Source organism: Macrobrachium rosenbergii, chromosome 11 (genome assembly GCF_040412425.1).
Source record: "Macrobrachium rosenbergii isolate ZJJX-2024 chromosome 11, ASM4041242v1, whole genome shotgun sequence".
Classification (NCBI taxonomy): domain Eukaryota; kingdom Metazoa; phylum Arthropoda; class Malacostraca; order Decapoda; family Palaemonidae; genus Macrobrachium; species Macrobrachium rosenbergii.
The window spans coordinates 50,398,294-50,411,941 of record NC_089751.1 but is presented as its reverse complement, the minus strand read 5'-3'; the positions used below and the strand labels follow the sequence as shown (position 1 = coordinate 50,411,941).

At 34.1% G+C, this 13,648-nt stretch overlaps 1 protein-coding gene across 33 annotated transcripts in view; it reads right to left on the bottom strand.

The window, feature by feature from the left end:
• Positions 1 to 13,648, bottom strand: part of LOC136843439 (phosphatidylinositol 4-phosphate 5-kinase type-1 alpha-like) — a 350,658-nt gene that overhangs the window by 111,601 nt on the left and 225,409 nt on the right. For 29 of the 33 annotated variants that reach the window (XM_067111961.1, XM_067111936.1, XM_067111944.1 and 26 more), the window contains one exon: positions 1,710 to 1,817. The exons of the other annotated variants lie outside the window; for them this stretch is intronic. In XM_067111961.1, the coding sequence (XP_066968062.1) occupies positions 1,710 to 1,817 (108 nt within the window). The remainder of the gene's footprint in view (positions 1 to 1,709; positions 1,818 to 13,648) is intronic. 33 annotated transcript variants of the gene reach the window in all.

The window sequence follows — 13,648 nt, the reverse complement described above, 5'->3', positions numbered from 1 at the left end:
ACACTTTTTATCACTCCTTAAAGATGTTTGGGAGAGGGAAAATGATCACAACCAGAGCATCATACAGGTTATGCAACTTCTTCCATCACTGCTCAAAGAACTGAAAATTAAGACAGAAAACTAAAGTTTTCCGTAATCCTGGTTTCTACCTATCAAGTATGGCAACCCAATACTCCACACTCCTATGCTATTTAGGAGAGCAATGACCAAAATGTCCTTACATACAGTCTCTGACAGCTGAGTTGAACTGCAATAACATGCAGAAAAATGCTGTAGCTGGGGCAACATGCATCACACCATTAGTAATATCACCATAAAAGTCATTAAAGTTTAAGATAATCCTTACAGTGCCTATAATACAGTACTTTCTTACAAAAAAGATTAATGCTTAAATAACTTGCAAAAATATTAGGCTAAGTTATGAAGCAAATGACAGCATAATCTATCTCACATGCTAATCACAAGTTACTAGTTTAAAATCATTTACCAAAATAAGATGCTAACATCCTCCAAAAGGTCACACCATATTTATTACACTACCTCAATTGTTCAACTACTGTGTGAGAGGTCACCCAAAGTACTGTACCAGTACCAGCCTTAAGTGATTAGTATGTAAAAACCAGAATGAACATAATGACAACTGTTCTAATACAACATTTCTTGTGCTATACCACATCCTGCTATATCACTTCATTAATGTCAAGAGAAGTTCAGTTGCTTCTTCTTTTGCTCCAAAATTTTTTGCATAAAAAATAAATAGAAGTTTTGGATCGGCATTTTAAGACATAACCATATATGTCATGTGAGAGTTGACAAAATAAAGTGAAAAAAATTATTAATAATCTACAAACTAGATACATATGATTATAACTGCCATTATTATAAAGGGGCTGACTCAATAGATTTGTTTTAATATGCAGTGTGAAACCAGAACATGGTAAAGAAAAAATCTGGACAGAAAGGAAAGATGACACCTAAGAGAATAGATTAAAAATAAAGAGGAAGAAAGCTTGGCAACCAAGCCTAAACAGATGCCTGAAAGGTGTAAAAACTGGTTAAATCACAGCAATCCTTGGTACTGCAGTTACTGCAGGTAATGCTGATAATTAGACTGTCCATTTCTATATCAACTCAGTATATCTTATACTCAATTTAGGCGACTTCAGCAAAACCATCATATTCTCCTTTGGAAAAATAATAAGGATGTACATCACATGGAAAATTCCATCAACAGAGTTTATCAATGCACTAACACAGAATATCACTTTCAAACACGAGGGGAAAATGTGCGTAACAAATATGTATATCAACAAGACATCAAATTCAAAGTTTCATAAAACGTTTTTCACATCTGAAACCTCTATCTACATTTCAGTTGATTTTCGGAATAATAAACATAGACACATCAATGTTAAAACAACTTTGATTACTGAATAAATAAAACAGTATATAATATTTTCACTCAACTTCACCCATTGTATTATAAATTAGTGAAAACTATTCCAAGTCCAAGGGCTAAAACAGAAAATTTATCTAAGAGAGGGATTACTCTAAGTGAAAATTTCAGATTCTGAAACCACCAAAATAAGATCCAATCTAATTTCTAATATTACTGAAGAACCTAAAAGAGTTAACTGAGTAACCAGTTCATTATCATATAGAAGAAACTGTGATAACATGCATCGATAAGATTTACAAAACTACAATACCTTCGTGACTTTCGTGACCATCGGCAGAATGATCAGGGTCAGTCTGGGACATTGGTCTCATGACTCTTAACGATGCACCTCTTCGACGGGATGGGGAATGTCTCAGGGCTGCAAAGCAAATACCAATGCAAAAGTAATACAAGCCTAGTGCGACTTTGCATTGTTAGTCAAAACTACATGAAATGTCTACCATAATTAAGACAGAAGGATTTGAAATATTTCCGAAAGATATAGTACAATAATTCAACAAGGGCGTTCATTCAAAATCACTGTAACATAAATACAGCACAGTATTGTATGCAGTGAATTCTTACCCAACCACCTACTGAAAGGGAAAGCCATATGTAACAAATATGTCATTAGTTTTACTCATACTAATATTCTGTACAGTACTTACGTTTCATGCAAACTAAGCATACGTTCAACTGAGATAATCCATCTAAATATAATCTACATGGATTACCCATACATTATCACAGTAAAAACTCGATTTATTGGACCCTGGCTTGAAATTTGAGATTCAACAAATATTTCAAGAGAAAAACTGCCTGATGTATTCATCATTTGTCCTTGATTCTTGTTTTACCAAAAGTAAATTATTATTGTAATTTTAATTATTTTTATTATTATAATGATTATTACTGAGTAATTTAACCAGTCCACTATGCTAATTTATTTAGCTCTCACAGGACTGGCCCCAAGGATTCGTCTGTATTATTGATAAATGTTAGATTTTATCTGTTATGAAAGCTTTTGAAAATTTTATAATTGTTAATTGAAAATGGATATGCTGAATAAATTTCTTTGATGTGCTTTCAAAATCCCCAAAATAAAATACCCTCTTGCATATTATATCAGTGGTAAATACTGGCTTATATTTGGCAAATGAAATAGGAATCATCCACATAATTTACCCCAAATCATATGTTAACTGTTGAATGAAAACTATTCCACTGATACTGTATTTTGAAACTGGAAGCAATTAAATTCCTTTCCTTCCAAACGAAAAACAGTAATTCTATATGCTTTTCATCTTTTTACAAAGTCTTGCTCTGCTTCCCAAGAAGGATAAAATTTTTAAAAAATTTCGCATATACACAAACTCCCAAGTACCCAACCACATGCGACAAATTTTCTATTTAAAAAATTTTGATTTATCTTGTACAACAGTTTGGTATGAGTTTCATTCATATTAAAAATATTTCCAAATTTTCAGGAAGAGAATAATAAACTTTTAATTTCTTGTACCAAGCACCAGCAGAGATAGTGTAGATTAAATTAAGCAGATACCAGAATTTGTCAAGACAGGTAATCTAATTATAACGAGCATATACTGGACATCAAACATTTTCTGATTAGAAATTTTTCAACATTTTACATGGATGAAATTTTAAACAAAATAAATATTGCTGCTCTGGAACTCCAGATCCCTGCATCACAAGGGAAACATATGAACAAAGCACTTCCAAAAAAATATAAAGTTCCTATTCTTAAGTCACAGAATCAAGAGAGAACAGCCTAGTTACTGAGACTCTTTCACAAGGCAGAGACTATGGGGACATATTCCAAAGGGTTTGGACTGCATGGGTATTCAAAAACTTACTGAACCTGTTCAGTGTGTATGCAAGGTTAATTAGGTCAGTGGATACAGTTTCTACTGGCCTAATTCAACTTGCATACATACAGAACAGGTAAATATAGAAATGACTTAAGATGGCAATTCAACCAAACCCATTTCAAACATAAAAGAAAATATCACTTTTAGAATAAAAGCCAGGCAAGTCTTTTCTTTTATGTATAATATATACTGTATATATAGCAATACAGTATGTATAGTAAATTTGTGAAAATAATCCAACTGATATCCAAAATGGTTTTTACCACAGCATTATAAAGATCACGTAAAACACTACTGATAAAACATATTGCTTAAAGCATAATTTGTTATAATCTACAAAAAAATTATAATTTCCACATTACTACATAAACACATATACCTATTCTGTTATTTCTCTCAATTTCTGAACTAATCTCATGCACACTTCATTTTATATATAAATCCATTAAATCGAGGTAATACTGCAATTATCATGTAATCAAACTAATTACTGTATATAATTTACATATTCAAGAATATGAAAAATTCACATCAAATGGCTTGAAATGATTCATGAAGAATATATTATTCTAAATCTACAGAGCATATTTACTTGAAAAAGTTATTTCCAATTCTGAAGACAATTCCCCAGTGTCACAAAGTAAATCATTTCAGAAGACTAAGAAGTCTGTGATACAACTGTCATTCCATCCAACTGATGCAAATTTTATTTCAAATTCTTGTCTAAATACTGAAGTTACAAACAATTGTAAGTGCCAACAAGAAAATAACACCTTAACTATATTCAGTGTATTCATAAATGTGCACTGCACACTGCTGTAAAAAAATACCTGATTAACCAAACATTTAAAAAAATATAACAATGCTTCATGCAAAAATTGTTTTCACCAATAACGTGCCGTGAGTTGAAGTGCATAATCGTAAGAAATGGACATGGAATTTTGTGAAAATGAGCAAAGTTAATTATTATCCATTGAAATCGTCGTACCACACAGTATTATAGGTCTTCAAGTCATAAACAAAATCTTTCACGTAGTACACTGACATGAAACTTCATCTCCACATATCAATACATATAAAGATCCCACAAGAATTTTTACAAGCAGTACTCAAACTGCTCATGTGAGACATGAACCAAAAATATGACACAAACTTTAAAATGCAGAAATCACAGTCTTGTACCCAAAAGTACCAAATGAACCCAATGGGACCCATGAAAATATTCATATAAACATAACTCATTTCTAGAAACCAGCCATGTTTAAACTGAAGAGGACCTCAACATGGAATTTTAAGTAAATCCCTAGTAATTGCAGCGTAGCTATCAACACACACATTAATCTTGGAGCATTATTTCTCTCTTCTAAGTTGATAAAAATCAGCTTTTTATTAGCTTTAAAGATACACTAAGATTAAAAAACAGTTGGATTACAATTCATGGACGGGTCAATTCACCATTTGTGAACAAGAAATTTTGTATAAATACGAAACGTACGCTTACCAAAGACAGAGAGTAATATGCAAATGAAAAAGACTGGAGAAACATGTAAGAAATAATGGAAGTTATTATTCACCATGGAAGAAAATTTCCCCAAAAATTTGGCTCAAAGAATATTTGATTATATTAACAATGTAAGACAAAAAACACTGACTCACACACCATGGTAGAGAAGGGAGTACTAACAGATTATTGTGAAAACGTTAAGAGCTTCAGAGAGTCTAAACTTATTTCATGAGCAAAACTAGTGAATATATTGAAGAACCATTTTTCCAAGGTTTCACTCTAATCCAAATTACCTTCCTGGCAAAATGCCATTCCAAAGCACAGCAAACATACCAAGAATGCCTTTCATTTCATATAAGTGGCATAATAAGGAATCTTATATGTTTTCTTAAAAAATTAAGTTTCTCCAGTAATCTACATAAAAAAATATTTTCTCGTATTTGATGAACACTCTTATGAGAGGAAAAAATGAAATAAAACAGTCTGCTAAAGTAAAAATAAATTTTAAAGGCCTGACACTTTTCCAGCTTACTAGAAAAGTTACGTGAAGGATATTTTATCTGGGCGCTAAATTCAAACTGTTTAGCTTCCACTAACTATTCAGTTACTTCTATAAGGGAATGACTTTAAATTTAAAATGTCATTTCAACCAATTAAGATATCAAAGTATCATCATCTCCCAGTTTGTTCATAGAAATATGGAATATTTTTTTAATTCTAGAAAGAAAGTGGTTACAAGGGTTTACAATATCTGGCTCTAGCAATAATACCCATGTCGTGTTTTGTATAAAAATCATCTCGTTATAAAAGAGCAACTAAGTTTCAATTGATATCATCTATCCCACGTGGTTTTTAGAAACTACTAACCAAAGAACCTGTCCTCACTTTTGTAATAGCTCCACTGTCTAATACTGGGGGTCTGCAAGCTCTTCCAAATAAAACTGACTTCATAAATTTGGTATCTTAATTCAAGCCTTGAAAAATCTGCAACAATCACAGGAGTGCACAAAAATATTTTATCATGTGGGCTGTCAAGTTTTCATAAAAGTTCTCACTACTTTCTTTATATTCATTGGGTACTTTCTTTTTCATTTTTTACACTAGGCAAACATCTTAGAAAATCATATTAACCCTTTGATATTCTGATAACATCATTTGCAGGCATGCCAAGGTCAATCCATGATATTTTGGTGACTGCAAATGATGCCCTGCATGGACAATTTTTGGCCAACTTCAACTTGCCATTCTCAATTTTAAATTCTGCTGTTTTACATTTCTGATAATACTGTAAAACATAAAAGTATTCAACTTCAACATGACACTATAACCAGCATTATACCATTTTAATAAAATATATAGCAAGCAACAGAAGAGAAATATTACTCTTGCCATAAGTGGTAGTTCTGATTTGCTACAGATTAATCTTGGAAGCTAATTCCCCAACCCACAAATCTCAAAGGGTTAAAATCATCTGAACACACACCTATAAAGGCCTGTAGAGAACAATACTGAAAGATAATGTTAAATTTCTTCTAAACATCTGCTCTAAATTGTAAAGGAAAACTGCATATCACATTCAAGTACAAAAATGACTGGTAATGAGGCAAAGCAAAATACTGGAATTCAAAAACACAAATGACTGGCTTACTGTAGTATTTCAAGATATCAAAAACTATTCCACCTTAAAAGTAATTCAAAATGCATACAATAATGATGCAACAAGCACTGTGAGAAAAACAGAACTACGTGTGTACGTACATGAACTAAAATGCACAGGCATAAACAAATTCTATGCATGTTTCACATTCATGAATACCACCTAGTAAGAATAAAGATAAAAATGAAAAATCCCCTCTTCAGCTTGATGTAACAAAACATCTGCAATGCAAAACATCCATGCCACTTCATAAAGCAACCAAATCGACTGGAGACCAATGGACCACCTGTGACCCTATGCTTTTCACATTACCAAAATTGAAATGAATAATGAGTGAAGGTGCACATTCTTTCTCTCTCCTACTCCTGGCCTCGTAAGGCCTTTGTGTCAGTAAGATAGCTGGATGTGGCAGAGATAGTGTGATGTGGTTGGCAGCTGTTACATGCACATTCCAAGTATCCAAAGCACATAGGAGGGACCCTGGACACAAACCTCCTCTCTCTCATAAATTCACAGAACTACAGGAAAGGACAGAGAATACTCTACTCACCTTCTCAAAAGCAAATTAAATTATCAAATTTCCTCAAAAAGAAATGCTTTAGTAGATATTTTGCAGCCCAATATTTCAAATTCCTTACATTACATTTCTACATTAACAAAACCACTAAAGTATAGTTTTTATAATCTGAAATACCACTTATCGATCACACCAAACTACTAAAAATTATTTACGTTTTATAAAAAAAAAAGTTTAATTTTCATATTTCACTAATATAAAATGCAAATCTTTATATAAATACCCTACCAAAAACTCTCAACTTTTGAATATAAAAAAAAAAAATTATGAAGCTACAATACATTTATATAACCAGATTTTGACGAAAGATGTGACATTCCCCTATAAATATTATTCTACCAAAACAACTCTGAAAAGACTACAAAAATAAAAACTACCAACATTCCCTGAAACTGCGATGAACAAAGTTACAATATCTAACTTACCATACCAACCTTTGTTCAGTTTTCAAAACACAACCAACCTTAACATTTGAAATGAAAGTTTTAAAAATTTTCATTGAGGTAAATAGTTTTAAATTCTAACGAGATACACTATTGTTTGGAATAAAGTGCTAAAATATGTAAATATTCAACACTATTAATAAACTTACGCTTTTCCAAGATATCAGGTAAATTATAATGTGGCTTTTAATATATGGCTTAGCAAAACTTTCCAAATGTAAATACTGATAACTCAATAAAAACAATTTCTCTGAAAATTCTCCCTCCCAATCAATCCTAGAACATCACAAAACTAACAAAAAGCTTTAATAATTTTTTAGCTGACCAAGCCAATAAAGTACTGTTACTATCTTATTTCTGCAATTATCTCCAAAAACATTTATGTTCCAGCTTATAATTTTGCATGACAGTTAAATGATATACCAGCAACCACTTGTACATTAGCACTGTACAGAAATGTTATGAAAAGGTGAACCCCAGGAGAAACATTAGGGTTTAAAAATACTAAGGAGATGGAAGATTTCTGAGGGAAATGTTCAGACAAGAATGAGAGAGAAGAGCAGAAGCTAACTAAACACAGGTGAACACATAGTGGACAGATTAACAAGTAGTTAAAAGAGCAGAAAAAAGACATTACACATGCTAAACAACAATTCTCTTCACATGCCATACTAAGTTGCACTAAGTATTTAAGACCAAGTGGCAAAAGGATTGATCCTCTTCCTAAATGACATATGGTCAAAGTTACATTTGTCACCCTGTAAAATTTCAATCAACTGACACTGTTGGCCATGAAAAACTGTATGTACAGAACACTGCTTTATAAAAAAAAAAAAAGAATGCTACTGTTCATATCACTAGCACTGATGGCTTCCAAAAGAGAAAAACCTTCTTGATAGAGCTGTATTCATCACAACAGTACTATAATGAATGACTTGCAAAAATACTTTTATATAGTATGCTGAAATAAGATTGATTCATTTTTCCAAGATTCTCCATAGTATAATCAGCCTAAACACATCTGGTGATCTAAATATTCCTATAATAAAATGCTATAACTACTATTCAAATGGATAAATGGCATTCCATTAGCCAATACCTACCTACTCATGCCCATAAACGCTGATGAAATAATTTCACACACTACAACTATTTGCATTACTTACGGCATTCTTTTTGTAGGGAAAAGACGCTGCCTTTGATTTAATGTACCTAACTTACTTGAACAGTCCTAAAAGGTTGCAAAGCAAATTCATTCATCTTATGCTTCTTTTACTCTTATTAAACACTTGCTGGTACTCAGCTCTAATCACACATACCATAAATTCAGAGAAAAATGCCAAACCCAAGGAAAAGTACCAAATAATTTGTACCTTATAAATGATAACTATGATTCATTTCAGCAAAATACAATAAACAGATTTAAAATGAAAATCTTTACATAAGGATATTAACTTTTAATCTATTCCTCAAATAATGTACAGATTACATAAATGCAGTAATAAATAAGAAGACTAATAGCATACTGTAACCCACTCTATTATCCTTGAATATACTATGAATAAAAAACTCATTCAGTCAGCTGACTATTACTAACGTAATACCATGCCAAAATGCATATAAATTAGAGTTAAGAAATCATCATGAGGACATAAATATCAATCTACAATGGTGCTTACCATTTTTAAATGAAAGCCTTCCTATCTGTCCTATTTCACTTGTAAAATTTAAGAGAGTCGGTCAAAGTAAAAAAACCTTGATCAGAGACAGACTACTTACTAATAAAAACAGGATTAATTCTTCATTGGCATTTTACATTATAACTCCAATATCAGTACTGTACCCCTACAGTACTGCTCTCTAACATAAAGATTTCTCATACAGATCCATTAATTGTATACGTATTAGTCTATACCACAGTTCCCAAGTTCACCAGTTTGTCTGTGAGACAGAAGATCATGATGGACACTTTACACTTGAATTAACCTATAACCTCACTATTTTTAGATAGTGATATTTGTGGGGTTGGGAGGAGGGAACTCATATGATTACAGGTAGTCACCTGGTTATTGCAGGCTCGATTATCAGCGATCCGATTTTTCGGTGCTTGTCTAGTGACGAAGATCTGTCATTTTCGGTGCCGATATGCGTTGATTTCCACTTATCAGCACCGATAATCGCATACTGGTGCTGATACATATCTAACAGAGGTGCCGATAACTGAAAATCAGCAATTTTCGCTTATCGTCACGCCGTTGGAACGGAATCCCCACCAATAACCGGGGAGTGCCTTAATGGGTTTTGTATGTACATACCCATTTTGCATTATAAAAATATTGCAAATTTTCTTATTACAATTCCATTAATCATATGTCTGAATTCATGTTTATGGAAAGTCAGGAACCAATGGCTGTAAAGTAAGGCATCTGTACCAGGTACATGCCTTTTAGAATTGGAAAAGCAGAATGCTTATCCCCACCATGTGACATAGTAGCCAAAATCTTTGACTATTGTCTTTTGACAGGGTTATGATTGATCAGTAAAAATGAGAATGATAAGTTTATAGCCTCCTCACAAGAAGGTGACACGGCCTTCATGACCACTTGCATGAGCGTGTCTGAATGCAACAACCTGCATCATAAATTGTGAGTAGAAAGTGCACAAAACTGTTGACTGGACCTTACAAACTGTTTTCAAGTATCAAGAAGTTGCTTTTGCCAAGATGAATTCAGTATCTAAAAAGTTTCTCCATCCTTCACTTCATGGAAATATGATGCATACAGGTGCTACCCAAGAAGTGATAAATCTACCTTAAGAAAAGCCTGATATATCCCTCTGGCTGAGCAAGTGGTCCTATCCCCTGTTGGTGACAAAAGACAAGGAAGTGATGTGAAGAATGTTGAGAGAAGGTCCTAGCTAACTGTCACTTAGATCTTCCTGCAAAGTTGGGGACAAATGAATATCCCTTGCAGATCATTACCAGCATGTACCATCTAGATATCAAGTAAGTCTCACATATCCAACCACCAAAGGTCAATTTCTAACACTGTGGCATATCAAGATGCAGGCAGTCCCTGGATAACAGCAGGCTTGGTTAACGGCGATCCCGTTTTATGGGGCTAGTCTAGCGATGAAAATCGGCAATTTTTGGCGCTGAAAATTGCCGATTTCCGCTTATCAGCGCCAATAATTGGGTACTGGTGCTGTTGCTGTACATACCTAACAGAGGCGCCAATAACTGAAAATCGACACTTTTTGGTGCCGATAAGCCCTGAAAATCGCGATTTTCGGTTATTATCACACCCTCAGAACGGAACCCCATTGATAACCGGGGACTGCCTGTATAGCAACTTCAACCAGACCAATGCTTCTTCTATTTTGCAAACTCCTGGATTAGCTCTTCCTTATGTGACAGAGGGTGCAGATTGCAATAATGCAATATCTTCAATTTGCGAGAGTAATGCTAGGCAAGAAGATAGACAGTTAGGTCCTTTACAAAAGCAATAAACAGGGCTTCTTGAGAAACTTCTTTCACGATGGGAGAATCTGGAATGGCTGCAACCAAGGGCCTGAAAATCATCCTAGCTATAACAAGTTACTCTAAAGCCCACCTGAAGAGGCTGAGCATGGGACCAAGTACAGATGACAAGAACAATTCATGTAGGAAGAACCTGGTAGCTTTAAAACTGCTAGGTTCTGCAGGGATGAACGGTATCAGACAGTTCTAGTTGAAGCTTACTGCACAAAAATCTACCAGGGGCATATATGCTATTATAGATGCCAAAGAGCTATGAGGATTGGGGAGTCCATGAATTAAATCTTGTAGGTCTTGATTAACTGATGACAGTGTCAGCTATGTTGATAGTATCAAAACCATTTCCCAAAGCTATGATTGAAGAGAGTCCTTTCATCTACAGTACTCTTACAAAGGATGCCAGGAATAATCATACCTAAAAGCACCACAAAGACAGTGGTGGGGCAGAGGCCAGAGCTGAGTAGGTAGGAAGAACAAATGAGTAATGCAAAGGTGAAGTGGACATAGCCACACATAAGCAGCTGAACAGATATGTTGATCCATAAGCATCATAGAAAAGAAGAGGGTGTGGCTAAAATCAGGATGGTACCCCCATGAGAGGCATGATGATCTACATACCACATGAAAGGGTTGCAGTCATGGCTGGTAAAGAGCCAGTCATCAGGTAAGGATACAGGTAGAGTAAATGAAGATCTGTAAAGAACGAAGACTGTAGCCAGCCATCATCCAGATTATTATTATTCATTATACTTGTGACCAACACATCACCTCTACTGTCCTGCAGTTAAATGGCTTAAAAGTGGCAGTTGGCACTTTAGTAGCAGAACCCACTGACCAAGCTGTCATGAACAACTTCTCTATGTGCAGCGTAGCATTGAATATGTGACAGCTGGCTTGATCCTAAGGAGCACTGCAAAAATGCAGCCACCACTAAAGAGGGTTGAAAAAGGCTTTGTTCAGGAAGAGCGTAAAAATATACAAAAGGCTTTAACAGGAAAACCTTCATGAGTGCGGAAGCATACCTAAAACAGCATTCACTTGACAGTGCTCATACATATTGTGTCAGTGAAAACAGTATACATAAGGGTCAAATGCAGCTTACTAAGTGCAATAATACTAGTTAAATAACTGATACACTATGAAACATTTGGTCCTACTCCTTTAGCTTTCTTCACTAAATATTCATGATATCACAAAAACCCTAATGTAGTTAACACATAAAAATAGAGAATTAAATATGGGTACTCACCAAAATTACCAGTGGTTATAAGCATACCGGGACAAATGAACATACATAGCTAGCTTACAAGCTTACATCATGTGATGAGCTGATAAAGGGGAGGTGGAGGATAAGGGTGAGGGAAATTGCTTGGGGCTAGTTTATGGTTGACAGAGCAACATTGTGCACTTTCTCACCATAAATCAACTTATACATTTTTGTAATATTTGCCTGTGTTATATTCAATTCCTTTTCTGCCAAACATTCATGAGTATATCATTTACTTCATGAACACTATGAGTTCAGTCAGGCTAGGCTATATTACATATCAAAACATAAAGTTAATCTTCACCTACTGTTTGTTAATACATAAGGTTTAACCTATGAAATACAATGTTGGGCCATTACATTTAATATATTGTACACCTAATAAAAAAAAAAAAAAAAAAAAAAAAAAAAAAATGTACTGTAATGATGCATAATAAACATGGAAGAAATATGCATTCTATTACCCATGCACAAGCATCAAAACATTGGGATATGATTCATAGGTACATCAGTTAATAAAGCATTTTTGTTGTTGTTGTTGTTATTAACATTAAGTAGGTTAACCTGTCCACTGATAACTGTAAACAAGTAAGAGCACTATCAATTTCCTAAGACAATCTTTCACTTGCTATAAATTACTATCCATTTCTGTGTGGCATTACCTTGTAGCCACTTTCATCAATTTGAATTTTTTCTTTCAATTTTCATTTTGGCATATCTTTTTTATTCTTATTTTGTGAAACTTAATGTACCTAAGAATTTATGTCAGTTGTGCCTTCCATAGATAGCAGTCTTTTTTACTCACCCATAAATACAGACTATGGCATGGGCTAACAACATACAACACTTGCGGCTGAAATATGTATACAGTAAGTGTAATTTCACCTTCTTCTATCACTTATACAAGCAAAAGTGATATGGGGGCTGAAATGCATTAATTAAAGAAACATGCCCTAGGAGGTGAGCATCATGAAAAACACCTAGAGAAAAATGGCAGAGCTCAGGGCAGCACTGCATGACCAAAAAATGCCACGTCATCTGTTAGCACAGTCAGTACAGTAAATGCCTGCAGGTCCAGAAGGCAGGTAATGTGTAGTGAGACAAATTCTTTCTTCTTGTCTGACAGAAATGACTGGTGACCCTGGGAAAATTGCAAGACCATGAAATAGGCATATACATGATTAACGATATTGTAATGAGAGTCATTTTCACCACGGGTGGTAAGCAGAATCAAGAAATAAACGGTTCAAATCGCAATCATCATCAGTGTTTTGGGCTCAGAATATGCTTCAGCAACCAATATCTCAAGTCTTCCCTACACACTGGATTAAAACTAGT